The sequence below is a fragment of the Ruditapes philippinarum genome, unplaced genomic scaffold, assembly GCF_026571515.1.
Source record: "Ruditapes philippinarum isolate M1 unplaced genomic scaffold, ASM2657151v2 ctg3170_1_1_1_1, whole genome shotgun sequence".
Taxonomy (NCBI): Eukaryota; Metazoa; Mollusca; class Bivalvia; order Venerida; family Veneridae; genus Ruditapes; species Ruditapes philippinarum.
Window position 1 is genome coordinate 16339 of NW_026857519.1, and position 18331 is coordinate 34669.

General features: G+C 33.4%; 1 protein-coding gene and 1 long non-coding RNA gene across 2 annotated transcripts in view; one reads left to right on the forward strand and one right to left on the reverse strand.

Annotated features, from left to right (window-relative positions):
- LOC132750043 (serine/arginine repetitive matrix protein 2-like) overlaps window positions 1-18331 on the reverse strand; it is a gene marked incomplete at its 3' end in the record, with an annotated part of 43929 nt that overhangs the window by 11783 nt on the left and 13815 nt on the right. Inside the window, exons 2-6 of the mRNA XM_060739981.1 lie at window positions 15064-18088; window positions 14436-14612; window positions 14035-14174; window positions 6788-6912; window positions 2442-2465 (exon numbers count right to left, since the gene is read on the reverse strand). Of these exons, the coding sequence (XP_060595964.1) occupies window positions 2442-2465; window positions 6788-6912; window positions 14035-14174; window positions 14436-14612; window positions 15064-18079 (3482 nt within the window). The remainder of the gene's footprint in view (window positions 1-2441; window positions 2466-6787; window positions 6913-14034; window positions 14175-14435; window positions 14613-15063; window positions 18089-18331) is intronic.
- LOC132750042 (uncharacterized) lies at window positions 9059-10438 on the forward strand. Its single transcript, XR_009628494.1, has 2 exons — window positions 9059-9718; window positions 10217-10438. It is a non-coding gene; the product is annotated as an uncharacterized LOC132750042 (long non-coding RNA).

Here is an 18331-nt window from a genome sequence, read left to right on the forward strand (position 1 = left end):
ATAATATTGTTTTATTCAACGAGTTCAATAAATTTAGTATTGAATCTACACGAATATAATATTCTATTTATCACATATATAAAATAAGAACTGTAAACTGTTATCAATAGTCATTTTTCTTTGACGCACCTTTAGTGTAACGCTAACATTAGCGCGCTTTAACGCTATGTTTATAGCGCAAATGACGTGACGTCAAAGTGTTATTACACTAGTGTAATATCGTCTAGTGTAATACCGTTTTTATTAAATGGCTTTATTACACTCCTGCGCCTCGGTTTATGTGATAAATGTATATATATAGTATAATATATTATCAAACTGTGTTTATATGTTACTTAAGTTGTTCTATTTAAGTAGCTAAGAGATATAAAACATCCAAGCTACAATAAATATCAGCCTCATTATCAGTTCAGTAACATGTTAAATCATTAATTCACTGATACCCATAGAGAACTATGACCAACTTACAATTTATAGTAAAAACAAAAAATTCATATGAACATTTCAAGTATGAGGAAGAAAAATCTACAGTTTTATATTTCTCTTATTCAAAGAAGAAAGACATGAAAACCAACAAATTAAATATGTAAAACTGTAGACAATTGTAAAATGTATTGACTTAGTGGTCTGGTCTCAAGCAGCCATAAACTTTCAATTGGTATTTCAACTTTTAGCTTCCTTGTGAACATGTAAAGACCAAACTTTGCCTGTTATAGAGCCAATAGTTTGTACAAATTGAACTGCAGTTGGCCATGGTATTGTTCCCAGTAATATACAAGATTTTTTCTCAATAATTCACCAACTTAACTTTAAGATAAAACACTGTTATATCTTTAAGATCATATAGATAAGAATCTGATGATTCCAGACTTATAGTCTTCAACCAAAGGTTACAGTTTAAGTCATTCCAATGTACAATTCCCTACTTCTTTTTAACAAAGCCCTTTCTTCAATTACTGGGCCCCAAAAAATTTGAAAAATTTCTTCAAATTTTTCCAAATATTTTATAAACTAAAATTAATTAATATTTTTAAAAGAAACAATACATGTTTTTTATTAAAAAATGCAGGGTACACCGGAAAACAAAAAAGATAAAAAAAATGTTAACCAAAACATGCATAATTAATGGATGCATGTATTTTCTATTATATATTGTACTGGAAGAAACAGACAAAACATCTGTTGCGGTATATCATACAGTAATCCACTTGTACTGTACCAGTAGATATAAGGATATATCATTGATTATTATACATTATTGTTATTATTTTAGCATTTTTATAACATTATGTAAATGAAACCAAACATATGAAAACAGGATAGCAACAAATGTCACAGAAGATTTTCTCCACATTAGCAAGTTATATGTATACGGAATTCACTAGACCAAGCTTATAATCATTAATATTTTGTATAATTCATGTTTTACAGGACATTGATGTACTCAGCCTGGGTAAGAAGGCAATTCTTGTGGAGCATAATGCTCCTGCCATCTTTTACCAGCAGTTCATGTATTCCTGTCTTGAACTACAGGAGGCCCTATACATAATGTCTTCATTAACACACAGAGAACACATAAAGCACCATGGAGTCCAATAAGCGATCAATTAGATCTCATCAATGAAATAACTTGCTCTGTTCTGTATTAACTTTCAAGCACCCAATTTAAGGAACATTCCTAAATGACGTTTTGTTTTCATTCCTAAACAAATAAGCTAAAGCCGACCAACTACTTCAGTAGCTATCTTCAGTTATTTCTTTGGCTAATTTATAATAAAATAAATGTTTGATTCATACATATGTATATCAAACACATGTAAATGTTTGATTCTATAAGAAATAGAATAAAAAAAAGTTAAACAAAATTGTAAGGTTTTTTATTAGGCATTGCATAATTCAACATAAGAAAACTTTAATGCAAAAAAAATGTAAAATTCATACAGAATCTACTTGAAAGAAAGAAAAAACTATCTGCATTCATGCTGGGTCAAAATCTATCTAACATGCAATGTTTTCAAACATGATACAGTATGGGTTAGGATTTTTTTCTTGTTATTAATTTATTTACTATTGCATAACACTTTCTGTTATACTAAACTAGATGAATGACAAATGACAAATGCCTGACAATGACACATTTCTCACTGATTCTGACAACAAATTGAAGAATTCAACACAACACTGTATTTAAGCTCAATGAGCTAAATACAAGTTAAACCGAGTGCTGGTTGAACCTTCAAAACTACTAATCTGGACAATTTATTACAACTTTTGTTTCATAATGCAGTTGACAGCACAATTTATGGACAACACATACAGCCTCCTCTATTTAAGACAGAAACATTTAATTAAGACAAGTATGACCTATATTACATAGCAATATATCTAATGATTACAATATGTATTATGACATTTAACTAATCATATTTAGGAGTTATTACCTCGGCTTCTCGCTGGAACATGGACTACAAAAATCGACATAAAACAATATGATATATCGTGTCTGTTTACTTCTCATTTTTTTATTGTAAAGAAACAAGGCAAACTCATGTTAAGGTCTTATTGACCTTTTATCATAAACTAATAAAACATAAAAAATCTTTTTTCAATTAAAGACGACCTTACATCAAAATGTCAATCCCGCTTTTGAAAGCTTAATGTTAGTGTGTTTTTTAACATAAAAAATTTAACATATAAAATTGAATTTTCTTGTTATATGAGAATAGCTGTAGTTTTTGGTATAATATTTGTACTCTTATCTGGCATACATAAATTGTAAACTTAATTAACATATTTGGAATTTGCCTTAAACCAGCGACGATTTAAATTATATTGACAAACATAGTGAATATCTCTTTGATTTCAAAACAGACATTCAGTAAGAGATGATTATCATATAGGACAGTGCAGGCGATCTCCCCGAGGCATACCTTGTCTAGCTGTAATAAAATAACATTAATACCTATGATGACTGGCAATGAAAGGTGCATAGTAATTAGCAACAAGTCACCTTTATCGTAAAAATGACAATTACAAGATGAAAAAATGTGCTCGCGTTGTGTTGATCATCCTGTCAACTTGATAAAGATAGGTCGCTCTAGATCTTGTCATTTTGTCCCCATATACACAAATATAAACACATCACATCTTAACTGACTAATGTTCAATACTTGTTAATGTTAAATAGTATTTTGAAATTTTTTCCTTTGCACATGTTATATAAAGGGTTTTTCAAATATCAAAACACTAAAATCTCAGAATCTGGAGTGATACATTTTTTGGGCAACTATCAAAGTGGGTGTACCATAATTCAGCTTAGTTATAAAGTAGATGTCAGTATTTATTTCATATGGTATTTAACATGACAGTTTATTGCTTATCTAGCGGACATTGAAGTCAGGTCATATTGCAGTGTTAGTTGTGTGGCTTCATTTAACCAACATCTCATATTTACTAACTTACAATACATTACAATTTGATACATGTATTTTGTATAGAAATAATGTAAGCTCACAAGCAACCAAAGACAATTTAATAACATCTAACACTGGAACTTAATACTGCAAAAATATTTCAAAAAGGTCATTCATAAAACTTGATGCTTGGGAAAAAAGTATTTGCTGAATATAAAATAAACTTAACTTTAAATTATTTTAACCATGTTCTTTACAGAAATATTTTCAGGTTTGTTCTTAACTTTTTTAAACTTTCTTTTAACTACAATAAATTCACTGCTTTTGTCAAAGACAATAATGCTTGGCAAGCAAAAGTTTTAATGAAATTTTATACTCATTTAATATGATTTGACCGGCACAACATCGCAATATTGATGTACATGTTACATCAAATATTACAGGATGACCACTCTTAAACTTCGGAACTTCAATCGAAATAATTATTTACAAACCTATTTAACAACTCATATAATGGACGTCACAAGAATAAACATTGAGTAATAGACTGAGAGTAAAACCCCTGTAAACAAATTTACTTTGAATAAATACCCCTATTATCATATATTTATATATAATATAACGTTCTTAAGACATTGGTGTCATAAACGACTGTAAAGATCCAGTGCCGAACTTATCTCATTTGTTGACTATAACTTTGTAATCAAACACTTGACATGGTAATGTAATCACAATATCGCCAACTTTAAAGGAATTTCACGATGACTCGGACAGATTAAACTGAGGAACGATTTCTTTAAGACTTGATGATTTTATCACATCTATATCACTATTAACCGCTCTGAATGATTCGGGACTATTGTCTAGCTCAAATAAAGATGACAATATAAAATATGGCTACGTTTTAATATAATAGCGCAATGATTTGCTCAGATATAATTTAGTTACAATACTCAAAATATATTTAATTATGACGCTCGGCCCATGACGTTCTCAAATACGCTTTTAAAACAGGAAGACTTGTAACATGTACTTGATACATGAATTAATCTAATTGAATGTTCCGTCTATAATGCTGCAAAATATTTACACTGCAACTATTGAAAATATTGCAAAACAAGATTAAATGATTAAATGAAGCATTTTCGTCCAAAGGAAAACACTACAGCCTGCATTTTTCTTGTAATTTTGTGAGGTTATTTATTTATTTCTTTTTCTAATTGCTTCATTAAGAGATCATTCTTTTTCCATCTTTTTATATCATTAATCTACAAAAATTTATTGCAATTCCAAAGTACTATTCAAGGCATTGGAACAAATTCTTATCTGTATTAGTACTACTTTAAATACATTGAAAAAATATTAATTGAAAACATATAATATTCATCTTGATTATCAGACTCGGTGAAAAACAGTTGGAACACCATCTTCTTGAAATAATTTTATTCAGGAAATTCCTTTTGACATGCTGATTTATTCATTACAATCAAAATAAATTATCTTTCCTTACATTTATAACATCTAATTAAATTCATTGGCACAAAATCAGTTTCTATTTTAGTATTTTTCACATAGTTGTTTTGGTTAACACCCACTCTTGCTATGTAAACATATTTTTTCTCGGAATTGTTTCACATTTTAAAAGATTATTGAGATTTTATCATTTAGTTAGGCTAATTAATGCAATGATAATGTTAAATATCTCTTGAATCCTATCTATTGCAAAGAATGTTAACCTATCACCAACATTCTATTAGAGTAACAACTTTTAGTTGATTCAATAATGAGTTATAGATAAAATTAGAAAAGTGCCCAATACAAGTGGTGTTTGTTCATATAAAGGGCTGGACTAAAAGGGACGTAATGATGGAAGTTGAAATGTTTCGATTTGAGAAAATAAATACACAAGAACTTGTATTGATATATATGATAGTCTTTAACAAAAGAGGAAACCTCTATAACAGCACCACTTGTACAATGTAATGTCTTGCAATAAAGCTCACATTAATAGCAAAGAATAAATTTATCTCATTATACAGAAGTCAATAGGGGTGTCAAAACAATGGAAAACACTGAATTGACTCTGCCTAAAAGACACTGTAGACAATACAACATGATCCTAGGGAATGTTACAGGATTCTATAACCAGAGTCAGTGCATTGACCACATAACTGTCTACATCAATCTGTACCACATGGGAGAAGAATTCACTCAGCACACTAAATACATCACATATTCAACAGTAGCCTTAAACAACATACATGTTATATACAAACAAATCTCAGCATTATGTATAAACATGTTGGCAGTGGGCAAACCATTGTCTGGAACTCATTCAACATATGTCTCTCTCTATAATTAACTTCTCCCTCTATGATAACAGCTGATGCCGCATCTTCACTCAACAAGGAAATTTTCCATGACTACATGCAATCCTGCACTTATAATGCATAGATCACTATACTGTGTCATTAATTAGTGGTGAGAGCTTAATATATGTAAACCTTTGAGACAAATTATATGATACTGCAAAGCTCATTACAATCTTTACAAATATCTAAGTTGCAAATATTTCACGCTATTTATAAAGTTAATTCAATGTATGAAACTTATGGTACATTTCTATTAATACAATGTCTATTGAACTCAATTTACAAAACTAATTGATAAAATATTAATACTAATTTTTACTGTAATTATTATTACACAATTTAAAGGTAAGAAATAGTTGGTACTGGGTAAAAAACCAAACAGCTGTTTGTTTCAAAGTGATGGTATAGTAAAGCTGTCGCAGTATTATTGCCAATAAAAATACAAGATAAAACAGGTGTACAGCCTCATTATACGAATTATAACATCATCCGACTATATGATTACCCATCATACCTTACTTCAATTACATCTATTGAACTTGTACACCCTGATTTTATTAAGCAGTTGCGCTGATGACCTGTTTATTCTTGTTTATAATAACTGAGAAATATCAGTCTGAATGTCGGAACACCCTATCAAAGATTTTTGAGAAATTTTATAGATTGATAACTGAGTATTTTGTAACCTAATTGACCTCATTTTATATTTAAAGATTTGGCTTAGATCTGAGACTTGACTGATTTTAATTCAATATGTTTTAACTCTAATAATAACATTGATTAACATTTTAATTATCATTATTTTTATTATTATCATTATTATTATCGTTATTATTAATGACTCTTTACTGCTAATATCATTATAATTGTCTTATTGTTTTCGTTTTAACATGAATAAATAAAACAATTTAAATCTTAAAAACTAAATCAAGAGGGGATATGGAGAAAACCTGTTGAATGACTAGTTTTAGTAAATCTTTAAGTATTCTTATTGTTACTTACTGGTCCTGAAAGCCTTCCAGTTCCTCTGCTTGTTCATCAATGGTTGATTCGGGGTCGAGATATGTCCCATAGTCCCCTTGTGTTCCATTATGATACCTGTAGATCTGTAGAGCACAATCTTCTAGCTGTAAAACAAGGCAAGTATAACATGTACATGCATAATATACTTATAGTACTTTATTACTTTATCTATTCAGTTGCTTGACAAGATATAAATTGACGCTATTTTCTAATTTTAAATAATCTTAAAATAGTCAAATGATCACTGTTCTATATCATATAAATAGTAATATCAAGTATAAATATTAAGAAAAACAACAACATTCCTAACTGGATCATGATCAGTACACTGAAAAATTGTGCTATATTTACAAAACATACCTGTACCATATTACAGACTTATAATCAAATAAAAATACTCTATAATAAAATAGGATTCTACACATCAGTTCTACCCTGAAGGAAGTATTCACATTTTGAAACAATTAATTCAATTGTTTGTTTTTTCTTTCATCCCACTGACAAATACTTGGCTAAACATGAATCATTCAATGTGGCAAATTCCACTGTTTTTGTCAAGAATATTCTCCACTGATGTTTACTGCGTTCATTTAAAATACCATTCCTTGTGGTGAGTAATAGTAAGATGACTTGCAACCACTTGCAGGTACTAGAAGATTCTCTATTGTCATACCTCATGTCAGTTTATTACTAAAGCAACACTTTTTATACTTCAGCATCCAAATGACTGTACCTTCCAACTTACCAGTGGAACAAACATTTATTACAGGGGAGGGGGGGATAATCATTAATTGGAGAATTTCTAAGAAATCTAATTTTCAACATGTAATAGTTACTGTACATGTATAGTGAGACTTCAGCAACAATGTCATCAAAGTCAATGAACTTTAAATACAGATCTACACACTGCCTGAAACATTACACTCATTGCTTCCTACTGGTTGGTTCCAGGAAAGGATTTAACAGTGTATCTATATACTTATAGCTTCCTACACAATCAAACTAAAAAACTTAAATTTTGTTTAAACTAAACTAAGACTAAAAACCTAAAGTTGTATATACAACTTACAAGACACCATTCATTCTGTATCTACTATATAAATATTACAATGACCATTTTTAAACCAAGATTGGGAAAAAAGTATTTTTGAGACACGATAGGATAACTGCTACCTAGCCAAGAATCCATTTGGCTTTAAATAAATATAAGATACAAATCATTTATCATAATTCTCATAGTAAATTTATGTGATATGGATGGAATCAGCTCTCCTTATCCTATATAATATAGGTGAGTATTAATGGGTACGCTGCAAGATTAGAACAAAATAATAAACCACAATTTAAGATAGTGATTTCTGTAGCACAAAATTTCTTTTCTTCTTGAAGTTTTCAAATTTACAAGTTTTAAAAGAAAACTAAACCTGTGCCAGGTTTATAGGATAGAGGATAGGTTTATATCTAACAATGGTAAGCTAACAATGGGACCAATTATAGGATTTCATTGCTTTAATTTAACACTAAGAGTGAAAACTATTTGAAAGCAATTAAAATAAATTACCACAATGTATGCAGGGTGTTATTTTCCCTTGTTGACTACATTGATGGTTACTGGAATGTTCATTTTATGTCAATTTTATTACTGTAAACAAAATCTCTTTTTGAACTTCCTTTCAGTAGAACTATAAATGAATTAACAACTCCTCTTTCAAGTTTCATGCATGAAAATCAACTTCACTACAGGTTTGGGTGATATCCAGTATTTGAAATGTTTAAAAGAAACTCTAAATTCAATCTTTTACCCTCTTTATAACACATCACTTAGCCACCAGTACAGAATGAGGCATGCCCGCATTGTTATGCAGCATGTCTGCATGATGAACTCCATACTCTTCCTATTAAATAAATTTAACTTAAGCATTTTGACATTGAAATCCTTTTTAAAGAACTGATTAAACAGTCATGAATTCAATTATTCAATGCAGGGCAAGTTCAATCTTCATAGTTTCAGCTGGGTACAAAATAAGATAAAATAATTGTACACAGAAGTGCTTAAAATATCTTTAAACAATTTATACCATTTAGCACTGTAAGCTTTAAGATTTACAACTCCCATTTAAATATTTCTTTATACTAATTTCTTTAAACATTAATTAGAATTATAGCTGGCATCATAAGTTAAACATTCATATTGGTTATGAATGGAATAACATTAGATTTTAGTAACTGTATGATTCCTCTAGCACACCACAGGGCTGAAAATTAGCGGTCGCCCAGTCGCCCACGGCGACTTAATTTGTAATTGGGCCACCAAAAATTTCAAAATAGTCGTCCAGTCGGCGACTAAAAAAATCGGCCGTAGATTAAATTAATATCTGCCATTAAATCAACTCATGTGAAAATTCAAAGGAGCAAATTGGCTCCAAAATTATTAAATTTGCTCAAGAAAATCACGATTGGCTCAATCTTCCAAAAAGTATTACTTTTGGAATCTCCTGTCTAAATTTAGCATTTGCTATTTTAAGAATGGAAAAGTACACATTTGGTTTTCCATTTTCAATTTCCGTTTTACCGCTTCTTATCTCAAAACACAGCGACACAGTCTACTTCTTGTGGGTCATTGACTGGTTTATATTTTTACCTCCCCTTCTGTATTAAATATCGATATGAAAAATAACACAGTCTAATACACTGACCCTCGCCGTTTGTTTACATCAGCTGATAAATATGACACTAATTGTAGTGAACAATGTGTTGAATATGCATTGGAAATCGGGTCTAAATATTTAATATGAAACAATAAGTAGCGGCATCCCAAGATTACTCAAGATTATCGCTAATCAAATCAGAAGTTTGGGTATGAAATAGCGACAAATTATGTTCTGCAGTTGACAACTTGACCTGTTGACGGTAAGTTTGCATTCAGTAAATCATATCGTTGTTGATTACAGATCAAAAGAAAATATTGGTTAAGAGTAATGGTTGTTTTTTCATGTTTTTTTTTCATTTTTTTTTCTTCCGGGGATGGGGGCTGATTGCCATTTTATTCTAACCTAATTATGCCTTTACAAGAAATTTATTTGACATGATTTGGCTTTACAGAGAATTCCTTGGAAAAAAAGATTGACCTTGATTTGACTTAAAATCAAATTTAAGTTTTGTAACCCCTAAAGCTGTTGCATAAGTATTCATTTATAAATGGCTTATGACTGTGAAATATTAAAGAAAGATTCAGTTAAGTAACATACAAACAGAAAATGCCTTCAGATAACTTATACTGATTCCTGTACACTTATAATGACAGAAGTACATGTGATTTTTTTCCTGAATTTTCTTTAGTTTAGAATTTTCAATATCATTTTCTTCACTCTTCTTACTTTCAAACTTGTTTCTTCTGTATTATTTCAGATACAGATAGTCTTCAAGCCAAATCTTTGTCATTAACCATTAGCAAGCTGAAGCAGCACATTGGAATGTGTTTCTGCTGTTACTGTCATGCCACTGACTTAACCAGGCAAATGTCATAGCTACTGAGCTGGAAGCTTTTATAATTATCGACTGTAAATTTTATAAGTTTGATGTGTTAATGTGATAAAAAATGTAGGTACCAAAATAAAAGTGGACATTACAGTTTATGTCTTCTAAATACCTCATGCTGTACCATTTTGCCTTATTTGAAAAAAAAATACATGCGCGCAATTTTCGTTGCCAAAAAATTGGCTAAAAAAATTTGCCAGTGCTAGCCCTTTTTCTGTTCATAATTTGTTGGTCCACTGATATATTTACTGGGCCACCAAAATTTTACAGTCAGTGGCCCAGGTGGCCACCATGCTTAAATGGTTAGTTTTTATCCCTGCACCATGAAACATATATCTTAAGAGCAATTGCTGCATTACATAAAATTTGCATTAAAGGGAAGATAATCTAGATAAGTATGCAATATTCAAACTTATCAAACAATAAACTACAATTAAAATTTAAGAATTAAATCAAACAGGATGTAAAACCATATAATGTTATGATTATACCAATATGTTTTAAGTTATATTCTAAATTTAACATAGAAAAACAGTTTGGAACCACATCTTTCTTATGAAGGAAAACATATGGCCAGAAGTGAACTATTTGGCACCTCAGACAATTCAGTTATCAGCAGTTAACTAGCCTTGGAATATAGTACATGTCGCTTCAACTGTTTATACCAATGCTTAATATTGGATTGTTTCCAAACATTCAAACCTTCAGTATGGTAATTGTTAATGTGTTTTATATACAAACCTCTCAAAATTGACTTTGTTGCATAAATTTGAACCATAAAAGTAGTACAATATTATAGAAGCAGTTGTTCGTCCAGATTCCCTTGAAATCAATTTTCAAAAAAAAATATTATGTTGTCCTATTCGGTCAAAAGCTATACATAGCTTATGTTTTGTAAATGTTATATATGTATACCGACAATAAATGAATTTTGATTTGATTTGTCTTGTATACCGACAATAAATAAATTTTGATTTGATTTGTCTATCTCCAAATAATGCCAAAGCCTTTACTGTGGCATTCATGTATACATATTTAATAGAAGCGCAATATTAAATGATACTGTGCTAAGAAAATTTTACAGTTACACCATTATTATGAACATGTAAATTGTAAGTTACCTTAATTCTAACTTAAATCATCAATTTTAGTGGGTAATAAATGACTGTTTTACAAAAAAACATTCAAAGAGTACTTCACATAAAAAAAACATTCCTATATCTTATCTATTTTAAATAAAAATTGCTTGACACTCAGTTGTAGCTAATAATTTCAATAAGACCAAGTAAATGGGTAAACTGAAATCCAAATAGTAAGTGATTTTCGAATTTTGCAGTGACTTTTCTTCAAAAATAAACATCAATTGATATAGAGTATCCCAGACACTGGATTTTTTTCTCAGCAATTTCTTTCCAACGTTGTCATCTTATTTTCATAAGATATATCCATTACATACATCTATATGTATCCAATCAAAATTTCCACACCACAAGTTAATTCCAATTATTCGAATAAAGCACACCTTCACTTAAATCCTAATCCATAATAATGCAATACCCCACCCACCCGTTTGTTTACACTGGCGACAGTTTTCGTTTTTAAAATTTAACTTACTTTATGCGGTGCCCCTAAAAGTCTATGAACACCACCAATTTGGTTAACAAGAGGAACGTTTATATGGAATGTGTAAGTCGGCGGCCGCGTTGGTTCAGGAAAATTTGTACTCGAAAAAGGATCAGTATCGTCTAAATACTGAATCCTACATGCGAAGGTCGCCATGTTTGATATTTACTAATCTGACAGACTTAAAAAGTTGACCTTCGACCTCAAAATCCATCCGCGCGTTTACATTTCCCGGTAAAAAATTATAGTCTAAAACTTTCCAGATAATTTATTCTTAAGAAGTCTGCGAGCCGACCTTATCTCTAAAATTTATTTTTATACACCCTTAAGATCTAAAACGAACCGTTCGCTTTATCTACAGTGTACAGACCACTTTACACACTGAATCATTTCTTGCGCGCTTGTGTATCGAAATATATGCGCAAGTAGGCCAGACAGGTAAGTTGAGGTAATCACCCTTTGATGTCATCACCGCGAAAAATTGTAGGCGGATTACTTCAAAATATACCAAGTGACATTTTAAAAATTATTGTTCACGACTGAAAGCAGTTGTATTGGTTCTAAATTATATTTTTTAAAAAGAAATACTAATTAACAGGTACTTGTACGTGTATGTGGTAGACATGTATGCACGGATGATTTGTTCTCGTTGATTTATATCTAGCTATTTATAATAAAAGTCTCTGATTATATTGATTCACTGAGCTTGAACAGTTTTTACAGAATATATCTTTGTTCGATTTTGAAGGAAGCTATAAACATACATAGAGACACATTAAGATCTGGATAAATCAATTTTATTTTAGTGAAAATCGCAATTCAAAGATCAGTTCATTTATTTTTTCTTAAAATTCCCTTTTAATCTTATTTTACTATTCGTTTTCTTTAATTTATTTAAGGAAGCAAAATCGACATGTAATGTTTATTCAATATTTTCTTCCCGTTCATTCAAGTACTTATGATGTAGATCTATGTCACTGTACTATTTATATTATCTTCCTTGCCAGTAGAGTTATCACATTTAAGAACGTACGAGTTTCCTCCCTTACCTACGTCAGAGATGTAGAATAACAACATGCTATCTATATGTCTTTTATTTTAATTCCCGTTAACTTATTCTAAGTCCTGTTCACCAAAACCTTGCAATTTTTCATATTAGTTACCCAGGTCATAATTATACATTTTGTTTGATACCTAGAGAAGAATACTAGAGGAAGAAGACGCACAATGTACGTGTCTTTACTATGGTAGGCCACAGGCACGAGTATCGGACCTGGGAAGAAAAAATATGACCAGATTGATAAAAAAACCTGTGTTCATCTTAAAAGTGTCAAAAAACCACAAAAAAAATGTAAATAATGACCCCCTTTAAAAATAATATTTTTTTTTATACTTTATAAGTTAACTTATAGTATATTTTTAAAGGGGGTCATATATTTACAATTTTGGGGGGGGGGGGGGTTTGACACTTTTAAGATGAACACAGGTTTTTTATCAATCTGGTCATATTTTTTCTTCCCAGGTCCGATACTCGTGCCTGTGTGGTAGGCAACATCTCTCTGATCAGGAAAATACCTACATGATCTGACATAAACAAGCTGCAAATTCAACAAACTGTTTTTGACAAACAACATTGAATAGCAGATTAAGCTCGGGGCTATATTCTTGAGTGCAAGCAACCTCACATTATCGTTAAATGTCCGATAATATAACTTATTGAATAACATTATGACGACTTCATGTCCATGTAAAGCCCTAACAATAGTAAAATATATGTCGGGGCTACTGACCTACCTACTGCTGGAAAAGGTTTATGTCAATGGAAGATATTAACAAGGCTGTAATTAAAGCCATGGTATACATATAAGTAAAAGTATAAGTCAAATTTAATTGAACCAAGTGCCTATGCTCATAACGATAAAAAGATCTTTATTTTATTAGACACATTAATTAATGACTATGTATTATTTATTCACGTTTTCTTGCACCATTATGCCCCGTAATGAGCAGGCATCATCTAAACTACCCGCGTTCATCTCGTGCATAATGTATAAACAACTACGAACCTGTTTAGTGTCGACCTGTAAGTTTTCTAACATCTCGTTTGCAGTCTGGTAACCACGGAAACTCTTCTCTTCTTCCTCGCTCCCGGGAACGCGAATAAATCGAGGTCTTTTTGGTTTGGCACATAGTTCTAGAATGTCGCCTGTTTATAAAACGAATATATAAATGGTTAATATCAAAATGCTTGTTTCAGTAATGCATAACAGCATAAAGAAAAAAAATTGTATTTACTATTTTTTTTTAAATTCATTTATATACGTTCATATCACATGTCAATGGGACCATATGGAAAATACTATCAAGGGGAATAACCAATACGCTACTATTTAGTGTGCGTTCATATTCACAACAAAATTGATATAATCAGAAATTTTCTGGCATTAACTAGTTCTAAGAAACTTACTTATAACAACAAGACCTTTCCTGGCCTTCAATAAATCCCACATCTCCTTGCCGGTCTGAGTGATTTCCTCAGTTTTGGCTGGTCTGGGTTTCGGAGATGTTTGAGTATCGTTGTCATCGGCCTGCGAAAGAAATGGCCACACTCCCTCCTCATCTTCGATGTCTATTAATTTTTCCTCTATAATACAAAATAAGAATACAGTATTTTTAAAGTCATATGTTGCTAAAACTGATAGTTTTAGCGACACCAAAATGTATTATGTATACACATTTTGATTGAAGTTGTTGTATGCCCCAGCATATTTTGATTTAAATGACTGGAATTATACATTCTTTCTAGATAAAAGAAAATGGAATAAACTTCAACAATATGTTATAAATAATGTGCAATACAACTACAAACTTATGCATTATGCGAAGCTAAAACTTACAACAGATGCAACATTAAGTGAAAAAGGAGGAAAAATATTACGCCTTTAAGACTAATAAAATTCAATTGTTAATACATTATTCCTCTTTAATCTTTGCGTGACTCTTATCTTTTATTTTTCTCCAACCACAAATTATCAGTCTTTATTTGATTGAATATGTCGCTGTGGTTTACAGCATTTAAAAGCAGATGTTCTTACCTGAACCTTGTGGCTTCAAAGGAGAAGGCTCTCTTGGTACAGGGGCGTCAAGAATGTGCGCGTTTTGTTGCTTTATTACTTCTTGAAGTCCTCGCCCCTTTTCAACGAATTCCTCTTCATTTGGACTGAAATTAAGAAGGTTGTCTATGTCTTCCGTTCGTCCAATCAAGCCGCTTTTGTATTTTCCTGATTTCTGGTTCTTTTTCGAAAATTGTTCACGCGACCTGTTATCACCGGGAACAATATCCGGAAGTGAACCACCAGATGATGTCATTTGATCATCTGTTGGAACTTCCTGTACTTCGTTTGAAGTTATAGATTGCAAAGAAGCTGCATTTTGTATAGTACCGTCATTAGTAAGAGCCGAGTGCATGGACGGAATAGAACTTGCGGCGCTAAGGTTGGCTAAACTCTCATTCGAAACTACCATACTGTGAGGTCGCATATATTGTGCGTGTTCCTGCGCACGTGCATCATCTCTGTCCAAAATACCTTCTTGTGAATTATGACGACTGTGTTTTTTACTTCTATGTCCTTGCCTATTTGGCGAGCCTTCCCTATTGAAACCAAATTGTGAGCTGTCACTTATATGTGCGTCTGTATCTCTCTTGTCTTTACGCGTTCGATTATCTTCAAGAATGTCGTCACGTGAATTATGGCGCGAGCCGTAACGCTTACGCCGTCTGCTTGGTGACTCATCACGCTGGTATGGTTCATTTCGTTTCTGACGAAGGGACTCTTCAACAACTGCTGGGTCTTCACCAGCATAAATACGATGCCGCCGCTCCAATTCTTCTTGCTCTTGCCGTTCAAGTTCTTCTGACCTGTTTAATTCAGACTTTCTCATCTTTTCCTTATTCACAGGATGGTGTGTACGATCTTCGTCAAATACACTGCTCTCTTGTGACAAGTCTCTTGACAAATGGCGTCTTGCTTTTCGCCTTCTATGCCCACCAGGAGACAACACCTCTTCTTCACCTCCAGACTGTTGTTCTTCGTAGTTCGGAGAAGAAGCTGTTTGTTGGGCATACATTTTGTCTTTATATTGTTTTCCGGTCGGATTTTGTTCATGTGCAGAGAAATATTCCCCTGAGTCACTTCGCGGAAAACCTGTTTCAGGATGTCGATTTGCTTGATCAACGCCTAAATGTTGTTGGTCCTGTATTGACGGAGGAAGTGTTTGCTTCCAACTATGAACCTTTTCAATACTGTCTCTAACCGACAATGAATCTGGTGTAAGAGTGGTCCTGCCACTTTTTTGTGAAGGCTCTGACTCGTCCAAAAGTTCACGACTTGATGTTCGTTGACGACGACGGCGACTTGGTTTATCATCTAGAATACTGTCTCTAGAAGAAGACCGCCGATACTTAGAGCCTTCATTTTCCGACGGTTGCGAACGCCTCTTCTCATTTTCTGACTGCTGTGATCGTCTCTTTTCATTTTCTGACTGCTGTGACCGTCTTTTTTCTGCCTCTGAATCATTGTAAGATTTTCTATCCCGCCTTGACGGAGAACGGACAGCATGGTCTGGCGGAGAGTCCATACTCTCATCATCTGGTATATTCAAATGTGCAGGTGTACTTGTAAGTGGCATTCTCCGCGCTCTTGCACTTTCTCCCGCCATTCTGAGATCTTCTTCCGTTTGGTAATGCTTTAGCCTACTTAAAGCTCCAGGAGCGGGAGTTGGGTCACCATACACTGCCTTTCGCCAGTTTTTCTCGTCCGGTACATCTAAGCTTTCCAAATAACGAGAATCTCTATTTGGTTCGCTTCGTTTTGTAGGTGGACTATCGTCATACACAGATTTACGCCAATTCCTTTCGTCCTGCTGGTTAGGGCGTGTTGGAGATTTGTCATATTCAAAGCTCGAACCAGCAGATTTATTTTTATACGTAGGTGATAAAGGATCAGTTGGCATCTGAAACTGTTCTCTGCGTTTGTAAAAACTTTCACCAGTATTATCATTATCGTCCTTTAATAAAGCTAAAGCTGCCATTTTGGCTATTTCTTCTCTTGAGGCGCGATTTTCCGTTCCGCCTTGGCGGCTTCTACGTTTTGGAGCGGCTTCATCAAGATTCGTTTGCGTAGCACAATCTACTAACCGTTTCCGCCTCAAATCACTTCTCGCTCTTCCGCGAGGCTCTTTTGGACACTTTACCCTTTTAATTTTACTAATTTGCGACGCGTCTTTAGAACGTCTATCTCGTTTACCGGGCTCTGGCATAGGGGATGTGCCCCTACTCATTAAATATCTACCATGCCCCTTCTCATCCTCGGGGGCACTATCAGAATCTGACGAATAGTCTTTTGGAGGAGGTTTAACGGGTTCTGGGAGAGCTTCCCGTCGCGCCTTTACACCGTACACATCCTCCTCCCACTTTCGTCGCGGTCTTGGTGGAGATTCTTCATACGCCTCAGATCTTGTGGAATTTTGTCTTTCAAATCTATGTGGTGTTGCTGGAGATCTAGTTTCAGCACCACGTATGTATGTTGAATACGGCGAAGGTGATGCACTGCTACTATATTCATATTGCCGTGCGGGAGTTCGAGAACTAACGGGCGACGTCTCACGGCTTGCAGCACCGTACCCTCTCCCTGAACGTGATGAAGTTCGGTCCCAAGAACCATAAAGAGATGGATTACTTCCACCATAGTCTGACATATACCCTGAACGATTACTATAATCACTACCAACACTTCGACCTGAATATTTATCCCAAGAATTTGTGCTTCCGCCCCCACCCGCACTATAATCTCTGGCACCAGAGGCTCGGCGACTGTTTAATGGGGTATAACTACCCCCACTTCGAGTGTCAGGGTTTAACTGTTTCACTCTTTCCATTACTGATCCACCCCCAACATAAGAGGAAAGTCTCGGTTCGTAACTTGATTGTCTGTATGTTGACCGAGGCGTTCCGTATGAGGTGTTTAAATAGCTACTGCCGCCACTTCCACCGTAACCGCTGCTGCCGCCATATTTGCTGCTCCCCAGTCCGTATCCACGGCTGGTACCCATGTCGTAATTCTGAAAATATACCGAAAAGCTTTTTTAGTCCCCTACCGGTTTACCGGAGGGGACTTTAGGTTTACCCTCCGTCCGTCTGTCCGTCTGTCCGTCCGTCTGTCCGTCTGTCCGTCCGTCTGTCTGTCAGTCCGTCAGTCCGTCCGTCCACAAAACTGGATCCCGCGATAACTTGAAAAGTACTGAAAATATTTTTATGAAACTTGGTATATGGATAGATGGCAGTATGGAGATTATGCACGTCTT